General features: G+C 44.1%; 1 protein-coding gene across 2 annotated transcripts in view; it reads right to left on the bottom strand.

Annotated features, from left to right (window-relative positions):
• NECAB1 (N-terminal EF-hand calcium binding protein 1) overlaps window positions 1-22,437 on the bottom strand; it is a 1,511,734-nt gene that overhangs the window by 15,015 nt on the left and 1,474,282 nt on the right. For both annotated transcript variants that reach the window (XM_078687059.1, XM_078687058.1), the window contains one exon: window positions 3,084-3,175. In XM_078687059.1, the coding sequence (XP_078543185.1) occupies window positions 3,084-3,175 (92 nt within the window). The remainder of the gene's footprint in view (window positions 1-3,083; window positions 3,176-22,437) is intronic.

Genomic DNA, 22,437 nt, shown 5'->3' on the forward strand with positions numbered 1-22,437 from the left:
AGTAAGCATTTACCATTTCTTGGTCCCAAGTTCTTTGACTCTGAACTAAATGATCCAATTGAAAAGACATCAGAGGAAAATCTACTACAAACATTTTGAATAGTATTAGTCCATTGAAGATCTTTTATTTTTCCTAGGTTCACTCTGCAAGATTTACAAGAAGTTGTACATTTCTTTTGTAGCCGGATGTCTAATAAAGGCTTATCTCTCTAGCCTCACCAGCAATGGCTCGAAGCATGATCAAACCCCCCTCATCAGAAACTTACTGGGCAGAATTATTCTGCTCTTCTCCAAGTCTTGAATGGCATTAGTTCCATATAGTTGGATTTTCTATGTATTATTTACCGCTAACTACTCTGTCCATGTTGACTGAACACAGGCAGGCTGTCTTGACTGAATTATTTCTCCTAACAAAATGGGCCGTCACAGCAGTAATTTAGAATAAGTGGGGGTCAATGAGTAAACTCCATACGTGTCCTAGATCCACACCCTGGGTACCTTCAGTTCAATAAAGCACTGCAACGTACATAAGACATTCAAGATGATTGTGCTTCAGGTGGCGATTCACCTGATATCCCCGGAGACCTTCTTAGTGACAATAGACCTTCTGTATGCATACGTCCATACATCGCAGTCAATGCTTCCTATGATTTGAAGTGGGATCCCACCATCACTAGTTCCATATACTGCCTTTTAGTTTATCTTCAGCTCCCGGGGTCTTCACAAAGGTATTAGTGTCTGTTGTGCTTTTGCTCCAGTTGAAAAGGATTACAATTGTTATGTATTTAGATAAATGGATAATTTCTCCTCCTTTTTCTAAGGTCGGGGGCAAAGATGTATGTAGTTAAATGAAGGATCTTGATTTCCTACTAACTGTGGATACATCTGGTTTAATTCCAGTACAGGAAAGACATTTTAAAGGAAGTATATTCAGGACATACGTGTAGACTGTGTTCTTAACATACAGAAGAGGGATGCACCACCAGACATGCTAAAGGACCTCTTGTTATCTGGAGCTGATCCCGTCTGAGAGGGGATGAAAGTCCAAGCATACATGACAGTCATAGCTATGGTGGTTTATTGGGCTTGCCGCCATTTGATGCTACACCATCTTCTATCTTATTAGAATAGAGTCTGTTCATTATGAGGCACTAATTACGGTGTCTCAATAAGTAATACCAGCCTAAAGTGATGGTTATTTAGTACATACCCTCAAAAGGAGGTTCCTCTAGTATCTCTGGTTCCAATGGCACGAACAATGAATAATAGTCACTGTGGGTGGGGAACCACAGTGAAGGGTCTACCACTACAGAGCCTGTGGCCAGTCACAAAATATTGTCATTCCTCAAACTGGAGGGAACTGATATCCATCTTCCAGGGCCTTCTAGTGTTTGCTCCTCAGTTATGAGGCAAAGCTGCCCTAGTGTCCACCAATAAAAGGGTTGCAAATGTGTGTTTAAACCTTTGAGAGAGCATTTAGAGCATCCTACCTTCCAAGATGGGATAATGATAATCAGTTCAGGTCACACATTAAGACTATTTAATGACTAAGATTCCGCTTGATTTGTGCCTCAAGTTTGTTTCTAGCATCGAGGCGCCCTGTGGTACAGCTGAGCGCAATTTACGTTTGATTTGATTGAGAATGCCCTAGCACACCTGCTTAACATTAATTTTTCTTTGTCAACAGCTTATATTGTGTCAAAGAAGCATTCGCTTTGTCTATAAAAGAGGTGGGCTCTTCCATGGTTGCACCTATCTGATCCCAAACAATGCCCTTCTTATATTTTAAATGGGGTTTGAAAGTGCACAGGCATGGGTGTAGGCTGCCGTGTTCTTCCCAGGTTCTCAGGGGCTTCTGTATGTCTTCCCTCCCATATCTCTTCTCTCAAGGGTGCCGCAAAAGATAAAGAGGGGAAGCAATGAGATTGACCTTGATTGCAACACTTTGGCCACATTGTCAATAGTGGTAGACCCCCCCTCTCCCCCCCCCCGGTGACTTTCATATTACTTTATCACTCTGAGGCCTCATGTTCTTTTTCTTTACACCCTCAACTGTCTTCGCCTTACCACCTTGAGGTTGAAAGGGTGTGTTTACAGAGAATTAGCCGCTGCACACAAGTAGCTCTCTCTATTCAGAACTCCAGGCCTCCCTTTACTATCACCAGGTATGAAAAATATTGCTTTAATTTTGAGTCTAGGAGAAGTAAGCAGTATTGTCTTCCCGTCCGATTTTGTGACACTTTTGGATTTCTTGAAGGATGGGCTTTAAAGGTTTTAACTCCTTTTTGCTTGAGTGCTAAATGGCGACTCTCTATCGTTTCAGGAATTAATGGAGTTCTGGGTTAAAATTTGTTCACTTTATAGCCCATCTTGTCAGGAGCTTCCTCAGGCCTGTAATTCATTTGCCTATAGGCATCGCATGAGTGGTCTTGATGTTCACTAGTGTTGAATCAATTGAATGAGAGCACTGACTCTGCTGACTGAAGTCTTCGTGTCAGTTATTTGGTACAGCAGGATCAATTTAGTGCCTCGTACATTAAAAGCCTAATTAAAGCGAATCAAGGATAAAATGGTTTTCGATGTGGGTCTGGAATTGGCTAAAACTTTGTCTACATCTCTGAAAGAAAGGTTTGAAAGGAGTCAAAAACTGGAAAAATATGAGTGTTAAAGATTGGGTTCCTTAACATACTCTATGTTTAATTTCACAAATCTCTGAAAGAGTTTCAAGAGTTGACTGGGGGTCATTGGTATGGCCAGATGTAGGATCCAGTATATTTTTGGGTAGTGCTGACACACAGGACCCTCATTGATGAGGACAACAAAGCCCAAATATGTCCAGGATTTTTTTGTGCCCATTTGGAGTGGACATGACCTAGACGTTTTGGGCTGGAATGTCCCTTAGATTTTAAGATGTGTAGCCTTTGTCTGTGATGGCACAGTGAATAAAACCATTAGCATAGAATACTAGCCAGAGAAATTACATGATTAACATGAATTTGAACACGCCATCCTTTGCCATTATACTAGCTGTACAGATAAAGATAAGAACAAACAATTTGGAAGCATTAATTGTAAATACATACCAGGGACAATCATCGTTGTTATTAATTCTGGAGTTTCTAGAAAGTCAACATTACTCCTTTGGAATGTCTTGCTGTAATTAGTCTGAAGATGGCTGTGTGGACAAATGACTAAGAGTTAGTTTTTAAGAACTATAGAGGTAGACAAAATACTACCTTGGCTATATGTTAAAGATAGCTACAAATATCCTTAAGCTTGAAGCAGAATGCATGTAAATTAAAGGTTCCAATTACTTGGTATTTGCAACCTATCTGACTTACATTTACTGCCTTTTTCAACAACAAAAACATGTTTACTTACGGCTAGATTTAAAAAAAAAATCACAAAAACATATAAATCACATTAGCTACAACATACGTTAATTGAAGTGTAAGAAATTGGGTTATTGGTTGACTGGAGGGTGAGCCCAGGTCATGCAGAAACCACAATCCTTGTCAAGGTAATACACAACCAACGCCACAATAATCTGTGCTCAATCCCATGGTAACTTGGCACAGTGCAGTCAGGCTTAACTTTGAGGCAATTTATAAAGTATTTGTGCAACAAACAAACAGTAAGATAGTGAAAACACCACAGAAAAAGGATCCCACACCGGTTAAAAAATAGAGCTTAATTTAGTAAATAAAATAAGACCAAATGACAAAAATCCAATCAGTAGAACAGGAGTAATTCAATTTAAAACTTTTAAAGGAAAAAAGCACTAAAAGGTGTAAAGCGCCAACTGTGGATATCGGGTCACTCCAGACCGGGATAAAATGACAAGTTCAGGCCGACCGCAATGGAGTGAGGGTCCGCTGCAGGGACCCAGTCAGGCCCGCTGAACAAAGTACCTTCAGTCAAGGTTTGCGGAGTGTTTTGTGGAGCTGTGTCGGCGATGCATCAAGCAGCCGAAGCGATGAGTCAGTTCCGAGATGCGACAGGGCTGGGAATGTCTGTGCCATCATCCAGGATCCAGTCGACGGGACTTGCAATGCTAAATCCAGTGGCAAGGATGTGGCACGAAAGCGGGCTGATGCGCCTGTATCGAAGAGTTACGATACAGAGTCCAGCGTTATTGTCATGGCTGCTGTTGACAAGATATGCAAGGGCCTGTGCCTAGGATGCATTTCACAATGGCGGTTCTGAACAAATTTCTGTGGTGATGCGGGTCCTTGTGAATGGTCCAATCCACGTAGCAACGGAGATGCGTCGGTTCTGCTCGGGGTTGCGCAGCGCAGCAGAGGAGATGCATTGGTTCCGCTGGATCCACAGAGGCTGGTAAAGTACCTTAATCCCACTTCTAATGGTCCAGGCCTGGGGTTGCACCACTTGGGAGGGTAAACGCACTCATGGCAGAATCCAGGGACAGATGCAACGTTGTTGGAAGCCTATTATGTCCCTGAGGGTTCAGATCAGGCGGCTAGCAAACTAGCCCTTGGAGTCACTCTGGGTTCTGGGCTTAAGAGATGCAGGTCTTTTTCTTTGCACCCAGGCGAGAGGGTAGCAGGCAGCATGCCAGCACAGAAAAGCAGAAGTCCAAGCATAGTGGCAGCCCTTTAGCAGCGCAGCAGTCCTTCTTCCTGGCAGAGTTTCCACAAGTCTAGAAGTATACTGAAGTGGTGGTGTCTGAGGCCTAGTATTCATACCCAGTTGTGCTCAACTCTTCCCTCCCATCCTGCCAGTGATTACCCATCCAATCTCCCCTAAACTTCCTATTGTATATGTAGCTGTCTAGAAGGAATACACAAAGTTCAACTGTCACCTACACCCAGTCAATGTGACCCAGGGACAGGCACTAAATGGCTACGGCAGGAAAATGCAAGTTTCTAAAAGTGGCATTTTTAGAATTACAATTTCCGACTTCACCATAAGTTAGGATTTTAAATTGCGGTTCGACTTCACCATAAGTTAGGAATTTAAATTGTGGTTTCAGAGACACCAGCAATGAGCTGATTATCCCTTGCCAACTGGAAATTACACTTATAGGATATAATAAAGCACCTCCAATGTTATCGTATGGGAGAGATAGGCCTTGCAGTAGTTCAAAACAAATTTAAGAGTTTTTCACTACCAGGACATGTAAAACTTAAAAGTACATGTCCTGCTTTTTAAATACACTTCACCCTGCTCTCTCAGCTATCCGGGCCCTACCTTAGGTGTGACTTACATGTAGTAAAAAGGAAGGTTTGGGCTTGGCAAAAGGTTTACTTTGCCAGGTTGAAATGGCAGTTTAAAACTGCACACAGGATGTGCAATGGCCGATGTAATACATATTTAAAGGGGCTAATTAATTGGGTGGCACTTTCAGTGCTGCAGGCCCACTGGGCACATGTAATGCCACCTTACTAGAGACTTACAAGTAAATTAAATATGGCAATTGGATATAAGACAATTCTACCATACTTTAAGGAGCGAGGACAAGCACTTTAGTACTGGTTAGCAGTGGTGAGCAGTGGTGAGGCCAATAAAACCACATTCAGCAAAAAAAATGGAGGAGGGAAAGCAAAAGATTCGGGGTTGACCCTGCAAAAAGGGCCAAGTCCAACAGGCACAATGTACGACTGTTGCAAAGTCATCCAGTGCCCTGGGCACCCCCCAACTTTTTTCTGACTAAAGCTGGTGGTAACTGATTTTGACTGACCCTGGGCTCTGCCTAACCAGGCCCAGGGCCAGTGCTGAACTGAAAGGAACACATTAGAATACAGTTAAAACACCCAACATACAATAGGGTACACTATGGTATGGTGGGGTACCCCTGTAATTGGCATGACCTACCCCTTAGGCCCCTGGTATATAATAGGGCAGGGGATTGAAACTACCTAGAAGTCCCCAGTACCCTGAGGCATGCCAGTTTAGAGGCCAGCAACTTGTTTGCTGAAGCCTGAGGTCAGTTTAAAAGCAGCACTGGGACCCCGTACTGCTTTTAAACAGTAAAGTGTGCCCACACTCGACTTTGGTGTTAGGGGCACTTAAACATGGAAAACCTACAATGTTTTGGCATATTAGGGACACCCAGGGTCTCCCCTGGGTATCACAGGGTGGGGGGTCAGTTATCTATAAAGTACACCCTTAAAATCTCCCCTAGTTGCACAGGAGGTGGGGGTCCTGTAGAAATTAGGGAAATACTTATAAAATATATGTTTATAAGCACTGGTGCTAGAAAACTGGCCCAAGTCATTTCCCCATTGCAAACCCCATGCCCATAGGTTAACATGGTAGGAAGTTATTGATTAATAAATATTGATAGGAGAGAACTAGCCAGACCATTCAAAGAGTTCCCAGAATGATAGTAAATCCAACAATATTATGTTGTTGAATTTCTCCTAAAGTGTACATTCAAGAAGTTATAAGACTTTCTTGTTTGTAAGTCCAAATTCAGCCTTCCAGTGGTCTGCCCTGATTGGTCAGAGTTAAGTGGATTAGCCAGGCTGTTTTTAAGAGGTGATAAAGAACCCCTGGGGTTAACCACTCTGCTGGGAGGGCAGTGTGCTGGTCTATAAGAATGCCAGGCCAGGGGGTGGAGTCGTAAACCATGCTCTTCAAAGGCAGAGGGGAGGCCTGGGTTTCAGTTTCACTCTAACACTCTTGATCCAGAGTCAGGGCTAGGCCTAAGGAAGGTATGCGCATATGGTAGGGGGAGAGTCCATGGAGATAAGCCACCCCAGGGGTGTGTTTAGCCAGCTCTTACCTCCCTACTGGGAAATCAGCCACTATGGATTTGGAAGATGGGTGCACTCTGTGACAAAATAATGCCACACTCTACAGGATGTGGTCATAACTATAAGGAGATACCCTGCTCTCATTGGTCAGAAGTGACCTGTTGCTTGACCCAGAGAATTTTGAATAAGTATCTGAGAGGGGCAGAGCCCTCCAAGTCTGCTGCTTGAAACTTATTGAAGCAAGAAGTGCCCTACTGTGAAGTTTTGCTGTGCACAGATTTCTAAGGCCTGACCTCTGAAGACTGCACCAACTGAAACTGCACCCCTGTAGATTACCTTGCTGCAAAAGGACTAAAGAGTAGAGTCCCTGCAAGCTACAGGTTAACAGAGCTCACCTGGACATCCCCACAAAGAATTCCCAGCCTGGAGTACCAGTGGATTTGTAAGGGTTGTGTTCAAGTGGATTGCGGAATTGAAGTTTCACAGTTTTAAGGACCCTCTTGGAAACTCCAGAACCTTGGATTGTGTGTTAGATACTTTGGGACCCGCAAGCAGAACTTCAGGAAGGAGTTCTAACTGGCCCCTGCCTGCTGGAGAAAGCGCAACACATTTGGTGAGATTCTCCAGAACAATGGTTAAAGGTGCCCCCGTCAGAGAAAACGAAATGAGCAAAAAGGGCACTATTGATTTCTAGGCACTAGAAAGTAACTAATCTTTAAAAATTCATATCTCTGGTTCCCTACAGTGGATACTTTTCATGTTGGTGTCATTTAAAAGATAAAAATATTACCTATTTTTATAAATTGGTGTTGGATTTTTATTTTGTGTTGTGTCTTAATTATTTACTGAACTTGTGTTTTTGAATGCTTTACATAAAGTAACGCCTGTCTGCCTGCAGCCACGTTACCAAGGGTTGAGCATAGGAATAATTTTCTAAGACCTATGCTGGGTCCTATCATGTGTTAGTGGCCTTATTGCCAGTGGCAGACCTACATTTGCCCCTACCAGTAACCCACTTTCCAACAACAACAGATATGTTTTTTTGATATGCAGTTATTCTGATTGATTCTAAGACCATCCTGAGTATTGTGACACCAATGTTACCGGTTGATTGGCTAAGACAATGATTGCTGTAGCCTTTCTAAAACAATGTGCACCCCTTTTTATTCCCCATCAAGACTATTTTCATTCGCACCTGGTGTACTGCTGACTCGTGTAGTTCACCACCACAGATGAATCAACACTGCTCTTGATGCTTACAGCTTCACACTCCTGCTACTTTCAGACTTGGCTAATGCTTTACTTTGTGTAAAGTCACCATATCTTGGGGAGATATATTTCATCAAGACTCTCCTTCAATTCAGGGACCACCTTGGATTCAAACTGATGTATTACAGTGAAACTAGCAACCATATGTTGTTAGCTGTATCCAGATATACCCAAGTACCGGACATTATTCCCAAATTTGGGTCCGATTCACATAAGCATTTATGAGTAGAGTAAGTAGTACTACTGAAGTACTCTTATACGATACTTATATGCCTTCATGAATTTACCCTGAAATGACCAACTCTTTGTTACTAAGTGCAAAGAGGATATAGTCCTTTCTATTTGACCTAATTGTATGTCAATATCCCTTGAGTATTGCCATTGTATTCCCATTTTAGACTTTTTGGGGCTATTCAGAAAAGCATGTAGAGGTTTGTAAAAAAAAGTCCTACTCTACATGCTGAAAAAAGCCTTTGTAAATAGACAGCTTTATCCACTTGGGCTTGCCATTTGCTGCAATCCGAACATCTCAGTAGTTGAGCTAATGGCAGTGCGAGACCTTAATATAGAGGAGGAAGATTAACTCATTTAGTTGTACTACTGAATATCAACAATATTGTGATATAAGAATATTGAGGAAAAAATATCAAGGGACAAATATCAAAAGGTAAGTGCATATAGGCAAGTATAGTTTTGCAGCATGAATCTCTTCTATATTCACATGCTGTGCATATTTCACCATAGTGGTTGGAGCTGGAAAATCTACTTGTTTTAACCTTTTTTTCTCTCTCTTGGAGATGGGTGTATAAAGTGAAATCAGATTCCTCGAGGGTAGGATTTTAAACCCCCTTTGTGTGGTCAAACATTCAGATTATTTTTTCTGCCATGGAGCTTGCAGGAGCCTGCTGTGCTGTAGCAGGAGACAAAGAGAAGCAGAACTTCAGGAACTAACAACAAAAACATGAGTGGTAGAAATAAATGTTGCCTTAGGGAAACATCCCAGTTTTGAGTGCTCACGATGCTGAGCCCCTTTCAGCCTGCCATAAATAGTTTTTTAATGGTCAGTATTATTTGTGTGGACAATGCTCTCTACAGCCCTCAAGCAACAATAATACCTGTTTCTGCCTTTTACAAATGGAGTATTTGTAGAATGTTTGCATAGAAAAAATCTGGTCGAGCAGCAGGGGCGATGCTTTAACACACAGATTAATCAAAATGAAGGTAATATTTAAAGCTTATTTGCAATTTGTACATGTTTTGCTTTTTCTGGACACCAGTGTTGTGTACGGTTGCATTTTAGAGCTTAACTGACTTTATTGTCAAAGAGTAATTTTTTTAATTAGCATTATTCTTTCGTGGGACAATAAGTGAAGTTAAGTAACTTCGACTTTTCTAGCACCTTAATTATGTTGACTGGCATCAGTGTGTGCTGCCACAAATGCTTCATTTCAAACAAGACTATTGGAAGCCCACCTATTCTTCTATGGTTGTCAGATTCGATCTGACAGTGGTGTTTTTGGATACAGAGGTCAAAGAGCCTCATTACGCCATGTTTACTTTGAATTTTTTATATTGCAATTTTATTTTCTTGTTCATCTGTGACATATTGTTCAGGTGAACTGGTTTTCAGGGTCAGTCTTTTAATGAGCCACTGGTAGTGGTCAAAAGGGTTTGCAGAAATGTCAGCAAGTTTTTTGATTAGTGGGTTTTCCTTCTGATCTGGTTGAGTTTCCGAAGATGGCCGTTCAACATCCAACTTGTGGAGGTTTGCTGTTTTTTTGAAGCAAGGAGATCCTGCTCCTGTCGAAGGGCTTTGTTCTGTAATTTTTGCTGAGATTTCCGATACATCTCCTGGAAACTGCTCCAAACCTGTGAAGCATATGTCATTGTGTATCAAATAATTGTGTTGAGTTTGCACACCTTGCTCTGCAAACACATTGTCTTCAGAAGAGGATACAATGCAGCCAGTTTGGTTGATGCTTTCTGGTGAGTTTTCTTAATGTGTTTTCTCCAACTGAGTTTGGAGTCAAATGTCACCACCTGGTGGGAGTTGCTTTTTTCCCCACTTTATCTCCTCTACATTGAGGCAGATCTTTGGATGCTCTTTGATATTCTTTCTGGTGAATAATGTTGTTGTGCTTTTACATATGTTGAGGTTTATCTTCCAGTCGCTATACCATCCAGAGATTCAGCTGAGGGATGCTTTAAAGTTCTTATCAATGTCCATTTAGTTGAAAGACTGAATGATAAAAGCACTATAGAATATCGTTTGTAAGCAGATTCAGAAGAAATGGTCCAATAATTGATCCCCAAAGCACTACTGCATTCTGCCTGGTCTGCATATTTACCAGGTAGCTTGAAAATGTGAGATGAACAAGCTTGTCGATAAGTCATGTCTGCCATACTCGGTCAAATGCTTTAGCTACACCCAGAAAGACCACTCCAGTTGATTGTCATGATTAAATTCATGGCTTATTACGTCCACCACTCTGAGAAGTTGATGATTTGTTTAATGTTTTTTTCCGTGACCCAAACTGTTCTTTGGAGAGAAGGTTTTTAGTAGATACAATGTTAAGTCAGGCAGAAATGGCCTTTTTGAAAGAGCTTTGATAAGCCTGATCGCAGACTTGTGGGACAGTAGTCTTTAGGATCTCTTAGTGATTTCCCAGGCTTAGGAAAGACAATGACTCTTTCTTCTTTCCCGGCTTTAGGGAAGTATTGGTGCTGGATACACTGGTTGAAAATGTCAGTAAATAATCCATTGCTGTATTTGGGAGCATCTTGATTGCCTGGTTAGTTATTCCATCCTATACAGGTGCCTCGCCGTTTTTCAGGATCAAAACCAAGCACTTCATCCCTTGAGCATTCCTCAATCTTCATTGCTTCTTTTTCCAGTGGGTGCTCCAATTGATGGTAGGTGACTTTTTGTTCCACCTCTGCTTCAATATGTTGGCCTCTTAAGGCTTGAAGGATTCATCTAGTGTGTCAATAAGGACCTCTGTCTCATCTCTGTTGCTGCATGCCAGGAGAATCAAAGGGGTTTTATAGTGTCATAAATGATACGTCAGTGCCTGACACAGCCTTATCTAAAAGGACACTTTTATAACTAGAAGTGATTTCAAGCTATGCCAAAGCAGGAACTCTGGAGCAGTTCCATGGGCCACATGCTCTCCTTTTAAAAGTCTGCTACTATGTTTTTCGATAATCGTGTAGATGCCAAACATACAAGCTACCAGCAACTACTGACAAACAATGGAAGAATAGGCTTGGTCTATTTGTATATAGAGACAAAACAAGCAGTGATGCACTAGATTTCACCCATATGTATGTGTGTGCTTCCATGTGTAAATGGATGTAGATATATGTAGATAACGTTTTTATAAACACAGACATGAATATGCATTTGAACATGTGTCCTTTCAGTTTCTTTTTCTAACACCAATACGGCAAGAGATACTTCAAGTAAGCAGCAAAGTTAAACAAAGGACTTGTGTTTCTTTGGCTTTTCACTTCTAGTGCAAACTGCTTTTTGATAAACTCAGTAACTATGGGATGCAGAACACATTCATCTGTGCCTATACTCGTATAAACAAAGATTTAACTGGTAAAGAGCCGCACAGCATTAATGCATGGGATGTCTTCACTAATACAGACAAGCCCTCTACCTGCATTTTTAGAATAATAACACCATTGTGCTTACTGCTGAAACTAACACTTGCCCTTCACAATCTTTAAACTCAAAACAGGTGGCATGAGTTAAGCGGGTCTGCATAACTTTAAATAAGGCAAAGGGCAATAGTGATTTGGCAATCCTGCTTTACTATAGCCATTTCAAGTTCCAAAAGAGAGAATAAATTAAGAAAATGCAATGTGGTAGGAATGGTAAAAAGAAATGTAATTAGGGAATCAGCATGCGCTGATATAAAAGGACGGGGATTGTATATTTTCCCTCATGGGACTATAATGTCAAACACTTCATAAAACCTCCACTAGCAATAGCATTGGGGCGAACTGTAAGAGTATGTCATATAAATCATATCTTTTGCTCATCACAATTCTTTAAATGTAAAACTACAGAATGTGCATAATCAATCAATCAATCACAGACATTTATATAGCGCACTACTCACCCGGAGGGTCTCAAGGCGCTAGGGGGGGGGGGAGTGCTGCTACTGCTCGAACAGCCAGGTCTTGAGCTTCTTCCTGAAGGAGAGGTGGTCTTGGGTCAGGCGCAGGTCGGTCGGAAGGGAGTTCCAGTTCTTGGCGGCCAGGTGGGAGAAGGACCTTCCTCCTGCTGTCGATCTCCGGATGCGGGGGACGGCGGCGAGGGCGTGGTTGGCTGATCGGAGCTCTCGTTTGGGAACGTGGAAGTTGACGCGGTTGTTGAGGTAGCTGGGGCCTTGATCGTGTAGGGCTTTGTGTGCGTGGGTGAGGAGGCGGAAGGTGATTCTTTTGTTGACGGGGAGCCAGTGCAGGTCTCTCAGATGTCCGGAGATGTGGCTGCGTCGTGGGATGTCGAGGATGAGTCTGGCTGAGGCGTTCTGGATCCGCTGGAGTCTCTTCTGGAGCTTGGCGGTGGTTCCGGCGTAGAGGGCGTTGCCGTAGTCCAGTCAGCTGGTGACGAGGGCCTGGGTGACCGTCTTCCTAGTCTCGGTGGGGATCCACCGGAAGATCTTCCGTAGCATGCGCAGGATGTTGAAGCATGACGAGGAGACGGCGTTGACTTGTCTGGTCATGGTGAGGGAGGAGTCCAGGATGAATCCCAGGTTGCGTGCGTGGTCTGTCGGTTTGGGTGCGGTGCCCAGGGCGGGGGGCCACCAGGAGTCGTCCCAGGTGGACGGCGAGGACCCCAGGATGAGGACTTCCGTCTTGTCTGAGTTCAGTTTCAGGCGGCTGGTCGTCATCCACTCGGCTACGTCTTTCATCCCTTCGTGAAGGTTGGCTTTGGCGGCGGCGGGGTCGTTGGTCAGGGAGAGGATCAGCTGGGTGTCGTCAGCGTAGGAGATGATGTTGAGGTTGTGTTGGCGTGCGATGGCTGCGAGGGGGCTCATGTAGACGTTGAAGAGGGTGGGGCTCAGCGATGATCCTTGAGGGACGCCGCAGATTACTTCGGTGGCCTCTGATTTGTACGGTGGTAGGCGGACTCTCTGTGTTCTTCCGTCGAGGAAGGAGATGATCCATTCCAGTGCTTTCTCCTGGATTCCGACGTTGCTGAGGCGCTGCACTAGGGTGCGGTGGCAGACTGTGTCGAAAGCCGCGGAGAGGTCTAGGAGGATGAGGGCCGCTGTTTCTCCGTTGTCCATCAGGGTTCGGATGTCATCGGTGGCAGCGATGAGGGCGGTCTCGGTGCTGTGGTTGGCTCGGAAGCCAGACTGTGAGGGGTCCAGGGATCCATTCGTCTCGAGGAAGGCGGCCAGTTGCTTGTTGACGGTCTTCTCGATGACTTTGGCTGGGAACGGGAGGAGCGAGATGGGGCGGTAATTCTTGAGTTCGGTGGGGTCCGCCGTTGGTTTCTTTAGTAGGGCGCTGAGTTCGGCGTGCTTCCAGTTCTCCGGGAAGGTGGCGGTGTCGAAGGAGGTGTTGATGATGTCTCGCAGGTGGGGTGCGATGACCGCGTCGGCCTTGTTGAAGATGTGGTGAGGACAGGGGTCGGTCGGAGATCCGGAGTGGATGGAGTTCATCGTGTGGACGGTGTCTTCGGTGCTGATCGGGGTCCAGGCGCGGAGGGTGGTGGTGGGTGGTGGTTCGGTCTTGGCGTGCGTCGGTTGATTGCTGAAGCTGTTGTGTATGTCCGCGATCTTGTTGTGGAAGTAGGAGGCGAGGGAGTTGCAGAGGTCTTGTGATGGGGTGATGTCGTTGTTTCCGGCGTTGGGATTGGAGAGCTCTTTCACGATGTTGAAGAGTTCCTTGCTGTTGTGTGCGTTGTTGTCCAGCCGGTCCTTGAATGCAGTTTTCTTGGTGGCTCGGATGAGTTGGTGGTGCTTCAGGGTGGCCAGCTTGAGGGTGGTCATGTTGTCCGGTGTTGGTTCCCTTCTCCAGGCTTTCTCGAGGGCTCGGCAGTTTTTCTTGGAGCTCTTGAGTTCGTCGGTGAACCAAGGGGCCTTCTTGCTGCCGGGTCTGCTGGGCGGGGTCCTAAGTGGGGCGAGTTCGTCCGCGCAGTTGCTGATCCACTTCGTGAGGTTGTCGGCGGCCTGGCTGGGGTTCGCTGAGCTGGCGGGGGGGTGCTGGCTCAGGGAAGCGGCGAGCTGGTCGGCTGTGATCTTGTTCCAGCTTCTTCTTCTTCTGCATATTGTACAAGGCATGCTCATTTACCTTAAACCATGCTTTGCTCACATCACTATGTCTTTACAAATTATATTCAAAGGCAAAATCATGTGAAGAAAGGGATGCACAGAATAATCTTAGGTAAGAATTGCTAAGGGTGCCTTTACAAGAAGTAAATAAATACAAAGATAACATTTAAGAAATTAACAATTGGCCACTTACGTGTTACATACTCGCAGAAAAGGAAACACAAATAAGCTGGATCTGCATACGATGAATCTCTACATTGTGTTTAAGAAGTTCTGTTTCCGCATTGAGTATCATCACAGACATACTATGATGTGTTTGAACATATATTGAGTCATATGCTAAATGTCACTTTTAGCTTCTTAATGACTCACTGTCAGCCGGACCCTTGACAAACCTGCCCTGCAATAGTGCATGTTTTTCAGGAACAGTTAATTAGAAAATCATACATTAAAAACTCACAATTTTAAAACAACAAATTAAGGGTAATGTTCTCTTCTTTCAACACATCCTCAGAAAATTTCACTAGAGATCTGAATAATTTCCGACAGTACTTATAGAATCCCTATCCACAAAGTCTGGTTACGTTGTGTTCAACTAAACAGAATTAAATGTGCACTCATTTATTTTATAAAATACAACTTTGGTTTACCCAACAGGTGCTGAGAGTACCTTCCAGAGAGAGCACAGCACAAAGGTTTTTGGGGTAGCACACCTACATGATTCACATGAATGCTAAAGGCTAAGCTAGTTATAGCAAACTGAATCACAGGTTCAGATATATATCATAATGCCTGTTATCATCCCTCATCAGAACAAAGATGTCGTAATAAATGAGTAAAGGGTTACCAGTGTTTCCCATACTACACACCTCGTAAATGCCAACTTTGCCATCTCCGGAAAGTACAATGAAAACATCTTACAACAAAAGGCGTTATGGACTATGGTATACGCCACAACAGTATCACACATGAAGGCAACCGAACTATGGACCAGAAGGATAAAAAGCCAAAATGCAAGATCTCCTGATTCACACTACAACATTAAGTGTACAAAAATGAGTCATCATTGGACTTCAAAAGATGATCAGGTGTGCATGAAACAAGTCCACGATTCGACTTCCACTTTTGACACTCTCATACAATGATGTTTCCACCTCCTATCAAAAGGCAGAAAGATAATTCCCATATATATCGAAGAAGCAAATCCTGACCGCTGCATTAACAACGGAACCAAGCAGGTGCCGACCTCTCCCCCAAAAAATCAATCGTTTAGTAACGAGCCATTAACACACCAAATAGTGTGAGCAGTTGCAGATCTTTATTGTGATATTTTCGGGCAGCTGCCCTCCATGACGCGTTTCGCTCCGCAAGAGGAGCTTGATCACATGACGCGCCACTGCAGGCTGTGCATTTTTAAAGTGAAATAAAAGCCTACCAACCAAAGAAAAAGGCAAAAAGGCAACAATTAAGTGAATAGTGAACTTAGCGGCATATAAAGACATTGAGAGGTTAGAGAATTGCAAAAGATACAAAAAGCATCAACACGATATTATACATAAGTAACCATAGTGCATGGTATAGTCGTAATTGCGTCAATCGTTTAAATAATGGCAAGTGCCTATAATTTCATGATAATCAATCAATTTAAAAAAAACTAGCCTTTTGTCGACGCTATCATGTTCCAGAGAAAAAAACATCAATTCATTTGTGAATCATTCGCAAGTGCAAATAAAAATCCATCACAAAGATATAAACTGGGGGTATAACGTATCAAAGCGAAAATCGTGATTTAAAATGCTAACATTGCCTCAAAACCTCTTCAGTGAACCCAAATTGTATATACACTTGATTATTATGAAAATTCATGTTTACAGGCCATATGGGTCGCTAAGGAATACATTAAATTATTAAAGAAGCAAAGAATTAAATGTGAAAAAAAGGGGGGAAGGGCACATAAGACAGTTAAGCAGAGTCACCAAATGAATAACCTACCAGTCAATATGTATAGTTATAGCATAAATGGCACATATATGAAAGCTAATGAAAACTAAGTGCAATGAACTAAACAGATTTCATCTCACAATCCAAAGAATTGTTATCATCCATGATGAATAGATAGATTAGACAAAAGATTTACAGGAAGTTACTGAGTCCTTCATTGATGTTCAACCCATTCGGAACTCTGGTGTCTAATAACAGGATAAAGTGAGTCTCTTTCTGCCTGAGTAGCTTCTCTCGATCCCCCCCCCCCGGCCGGGATTGGGAACTGAACCCAGTACAGTGAATTCTAGGTCTTTAAGTTGGTTCTTATGCACAGCTTTAAAATGGTGAGCTACTAGGTAGTTGCTATCTGAATTAACAATAGCTCGCACGTGCTGCAAAATACTTTTGTTGACTGGGAGTTTAGTACTCACTATGTACTCTAGATTACATGTGCATTTTAGTTTATAGATGGCAAATTCCGAGCGACAAGTTAAGTACTCATGAATGGCTATCTGTTTGGCACTAAATGCCGATCGATAGTGGGTACCATTCTTGGCAAACGTACATGCACGACAGGATGTGCATTTAAAGAAACCTAGTTTAGACAACCAAGTTCTTTTGGGTGTATTTTCAGCATAGATCGATCCAGCGTATCCCTCATAGAGGATGCCCGTCTGAAAGTGATGGTGGGCTGACTCGGAAGAATAGGGCCTAAAATATTGTCTGTTAAAACAATGGGCCATTCTGAATTCAAAATGCGTCTTATTTTTCTCTCTTGAATGCAGAAAGTGGTGACCAAGCGAATAGGGCCCACTGTATTGGGATCAGCGACTGGAACCACCTTAGGTTCTAGTAGTTCTTCTCTAGATTTGTTTTTGACCCTAGAGAGTGCCTGGTCCAATACATTGAATTTATAGCCTCGTAAAAGAAATCTTTGATAAGATTCTATGAGGCATTGGTCAGAGGTTACAGTGTCACTGCATATCCGTTTGATACGGATGAATTCCCTGTGAGGAATGCTTTTAATGGTATGGGCAGGGTGGGCACTCCAAGCATGTAAAATAGAGTTGCCCGCCGTGGACTTACGATGCAGTTTAGTGTGTAATTTACCATCTTCAGCGCTCACTCCTCACTGCCTTTTGCAAGAAAAAAGTACTCCTCAGGGATCATAACAGTTGCAGATTCCTTTAATTCAAGATCGCAGGAACATGTAAAACACGACGTGTTTCGGCGATGCCTTAGTCTGATGTTTACATTTCAGACGGCGCGAAACGGCCATTTTAAAGCAATGTAACGCGACTCAGATGATCTCATCAAAACAGAGGAAGGACTGTGTTGTCTAGATACTGGTGCCATCTTGCAGGTATCAATTACAACTTTATCAGTCAAAACAACCCTTTACAAATATAAACTCCAATTCAGTCACAAATGCTGCTTAAGATGTTTATGCAACGTAATATACTTAGTTTTTTAGCGTTTGTTAGTAGTAGCCACGGGCAGGCATGATACAACATAATTCAGCGTGGCATATGACATCATTTTTTATATCGCAAACACTCTCAAAGTATATATACTTATGTGCGATAAAAAGAGCCACAATTGAAATTGCACTTTAAAGTAATCAAAGGCATTCACTTTCATTAATAATGCCGTGTATCAGCTTTAACTAGCAACCACCTGCCCAGCCTTCTTAATAGCGCCGTGTATCGGCTAATCTACAGTGACAATGACATAGGAGTTAACAGAAAAAAGAGAGACCATACATTACAACAGCTCATTTCTCGAGACAATGCCTAGAGAAAAACAGTTTTTGCTTATCCAGATTCGCATATACTAAAAAGTTACCATCACATAATATGTATCATCACTAAAAAAGGGTTTTTTTCATAGAAAAGTCCGGGGCCCCTGACAATTCATTATCCCAAATGTACTGACATTTCTTCACCCACGTTCAACCCCTTTGGAGTTTTTGTTCCCAGATCTATAATGTACCTCGATTCTAGTCTGCGGAGTTTCTTAATTCTGTCCCCTCCTCTTACACTTGTGGGGACAAAATCCAACGTGTAATAGCGTAACAGATACCTGTTACAGCTATGTTTCTCCGAAAAGTGTCTTGCCACAGGGTAAGTAACATCCCCCTTGGCTATTGCCCCCATGTGCTCAAGAATTCTTACCTTGCCACAATGGATCGTACTGCCGATGTAGCATAAGCCACACGGGCATTGTAGGCAATACACTGCATAACTAGTGGTACACGTGAGAAATGTTTTTATCACTTTGGGTTTGGATAAGCCCTCCACCTTAAAGGAAAGCGTCCTCCTACTGCCTGCACACGCTTTGCATTTCCCACAGGGATAGAAACCCTTCAAATCCCTTAGAGTTCGTACGCTCTTGGTTGCTGTTTGGAAATGGCTTTGTACCAAGGTATCTCTCAGTGATCTTGCTTTCCTGAATGTTATTAAGGGTGTACATGGGATGTCAGACCCGATCACACTATCATTTTTCAAAATATGCCAATTTCTCTTCATAATCTTACGTAATTCATTGGCATTACTAGAGAATGTAATGACCATCCTAAATTGATTCTTACTCATTTCACTCTTACTGGTATTTTTCTTCTTGGACTCATCTAATAATGTGTCCCTTGATATCGTCCTGACCTTGTTCAGAGTCATATCTAAAAGTTCTTTATTGTAACCCCTAACGGTAAGTCTCCTTATACTGTCCTGGGCTGCTTCTTCAAAATCCCTGTCTAGGGTACTATTGCGCTTTATTCGCAGTAGTTCCCCATAGTGGATACTTCTGACTAGCCCTGGGAGGTGATTGCTTGCCGCATGTAGCATGGAGTTTCCCGCTGTGGGTTTCCGATAAAGGGACACAGTCAGATGATCAACATTTACACTGACTTTAAGATCTAAGAAATCAGCTGTTTCAGAACTGACATTCCCAGTAAATTCCAAGTTTACCACATTTTTGTTTATACTCTTGATGAAAGCGTTTGTGGACTCAAATGACCCATCCCATATTATACATAAGTCATCTATATAGCGATGCCAAGAAATAACATTGCTCATATCGATGTTACCTGGCACCCTGGACACCTGCTCCTCCCACCAGCCCACCAACAAGTTCGCGTAGCTATGGGCGAAGCAGGTGCCCATCGCTGTGCCCGATAACTGATGATAGTAGTCCTCACCAAATAAAAAATGTTGTTCTTTAAACAAAATTCAGTAAACTGCAGAATTATAGAATTGTGCTCAGCATATTTCAAAGATTTTTTGACCAGCTGTTCCGCGCTACCGAGTGAGCGCCTCGCGTGCGGGTAGGTTCGCAAGCCTTGGGCTGCACTGACATCAGGGTATTTTACCTTTTTGTGCTGCCCCACGGGAACAGACTGCGAGGCCCTTTAGGGACTACCTTTAGGGTCAACCCCTCAATGCAGAACCACTTGGCCTGCACCCTTACAGACCCAGAGAGGTTGTATTGATCTTTTTCCACTTTTGTTTTTGTTTTTTCACTGTGTAGTACTGTGTACTTGAGGTCCTGAGGAATTGCGATACTAAGCAAGAAACATGTCGACCTGATCAGAGGGTCGAGGTAGTTCCACTGTGCCCCTTACAGCCTCTGTCTCCCCTCCCACCTTTTTAACCAAGGGAATCAGTCACGCTAATAAAAATCCTTGTGAATTGGTTTACCTTTTTTAATATCACCTTCCCCACATGACTACACCCCATAATTTCCCCCTCACACGCACACAACCGTTGGCTTGAACTAAAGATCTCCGACAAAGAGCGCCTTTGAGGTGCCCGTCAGGCATTGCAGTGCCAGCCTGACGAGGAGCAAGAGGCCAATGATGAAGCTTGACATCTAGCTCGCTGGGTGTGTGAGGCCTCTGAGTTCTAATAAGGGAGCCTCCCGCTCCCTGACTCCACCCGTTTTGGGTTGCACACTCCATCCTTTCCCTCCCTTTGTTTTCCGTCTTTAGACGCTCTCGGGGAACTTTGTACCCTCTGTGCTTCATCTATATAGCGATGCCAAGAAATAACATTGCTCATATCAATGCTACCTGGCACCCTGGACACCTGCTCCTCCCACCAGCCCACGAACAAGTTAGCTGGGGGTGAAGCAGGTGCCCATCGCTGTGCCCGATAACTGATGATAGTGGCCTTCACCAAACAAAAAATGTTGTTTTTTAAACAAAATTCAGTAAACTGCAGAATCATGGAATTGTGCTCAGCATATTTCAAAGATTTTTTTCTCAGAAAGTGTGCCACTGCTTCTAGCCCATGTTCATGATTGATTATTGTATATAGGCTAGTAATATCCAAGACAATTAGTTTGTATCCAGGGTCCCATAATTGTCTTTCAAAATGCTTTAAAAAAATCCTGGGAATCATTTATGTAAGCAGGGAGAGTCTTAACCAGAGGGGAAAGAAAAGAATCAACAAAAATAGATAAATGTTCTGTAAGTCCACCCTGGGAGGAAACAATAGGTCTGCCAGGGGGATCAACCTGATTTTTATGAATCTTAGGGATGTGGTAGAAAGTGGGTGCCATGGGGTTAAGACAACGAAGAAACAAGTATTCCTCCATGTCCAGCATTGATTTGTCCAGCCATGTTTTAATCATGTCATGGTATCTTTTGATGCTGTCCATATATATTTCCTTAGATACCTTTCTGTATGTTTTCTCGTCAGATAATTATCTGATAGTTTCTTAGATATATTTCTCACGGGTCTGTAGAACCATGTTCCCGCCTTTATCAGAGGGTTTACAAATTAATGTGTCATCCTTGGCCAAACTTTCAATTGGTTCATGTTGTTCATTTGAGATATTTTGTTTAGTCATTGAGTGTGATAGTCGTTCTCTCAATTTTAAGAGATCTTTGTTTACTGCCTCTGCAAACACATCGATGGTGTCCGGGGGTAATTGAGGCAGAAATTGCAAGGCCGGTTTAAATTGACTTTCCTCTTTAATTTGATCAACACTCAAATGTTTAGTTTGTTGTATCGTGACATCTCCGGCCATTGTCTCATCTTGAGTTAAGATATCCTTATCAGTCCGGAGTAATTCCTTTGGGCGATACGACGCTAACCTCACCTTGGACTGCTGGTGGGTTCAACACTCTGCTGCCACTGTTTGCTGCTGTCTGCCGCTGCGACTTGCCGGACCCGCTTCGCGGGTCCCGCTGCGCGGCTGACAGCCTTTGTTTGTGAATTAGACTTGGGCGTTTCCTGACCGGCAGGGCTGCGAGCTTGTAGCGGGGGACTCCGAGGACCAGGAGCCCCCGCGCGCCCGTCACCACCTGGGCTGCTCTCCCTGCCGGCCCCGGCCCCACCCCCATCCTTCTCTCAAAACCGGCGGAGGAGCACCGGTCAAGCGGATTCCTTTGGGCGATACGACGCTAACCTCACCTTGGACTGCTGGTGGGTTCAACACTCTGCTGCCACTGTTTGCTGCTGTCTGCCGCTGCGACTTGCCGGACCCGCTTCGCGGGTCCCGCTGCGCGGCTGACAGCCTTTGTTTGTGAATTAGACTTGGGCGTTTCCTGACCGGCAGGGCTGCGAGCTTGTAGCGGGGGACTCCGAGGACCAGGAGCCCCCGCGCGCCCGTCACCACCTGGGCTGCTCTCCCTGCCGGCCCCACCCCCATCCTTCTCTCAAAACCGGCGGAGGAGCACCGGTCAAGCGGATTCCTTTGGGCGATACGACGCTAACCTCACCTTGGACTGCTGGTGGGTTCAACACTCTGCTGCCACTGTTTGCTGCTGTCTGCCGCTGCGACTTGCCGGACCCGCTTCGCGGGTCCCGCTGCGCGGCTGACAGCCTTTGTTTGTGAATTAGACTTGGGCGTTTCCTGACCGGCAGGGCTGCGAGCTTGTAGCGGGGGACTCCGAGGACCAGGAGCCCCCGCGCGCCCGTCACCACCTGGGCTGCTCTCCCTGCCGGCCCCACCCCCATCCTTCTCTCAAAACCGGCGGAGGAGCACCGGTCAAGCGGATTCCTTTGGGCGATACGACGCTAACCTCACCTTGGACTGCTGGTGGGTTCAACACTCTGCTGCCACTGTTTGCTGCTGTCTGCCGCTGCGACTTGCCGGACCCGCTTCGCGGGTCCCGCTGCGCGGCTGACAGCCTTTGTTTGTGAATTAGACTTGGGCGTTTCCTGACCGGC

The sequence above is a fragment of the Lissotriton helveticus genome, chromosome 4_1, assembly GCF_964261635.1.
Source record: "Lissotriton helveticus chromosome 4_1, aLisHel1.1, whole genome shotgun sequence".
Classification (NCBI taxonomy): Eukaryota; Metazoa; Chordata; class Amphibia; order Caudata; family Salamandridae; genus Lissotriton; species Lissotriton helveticus.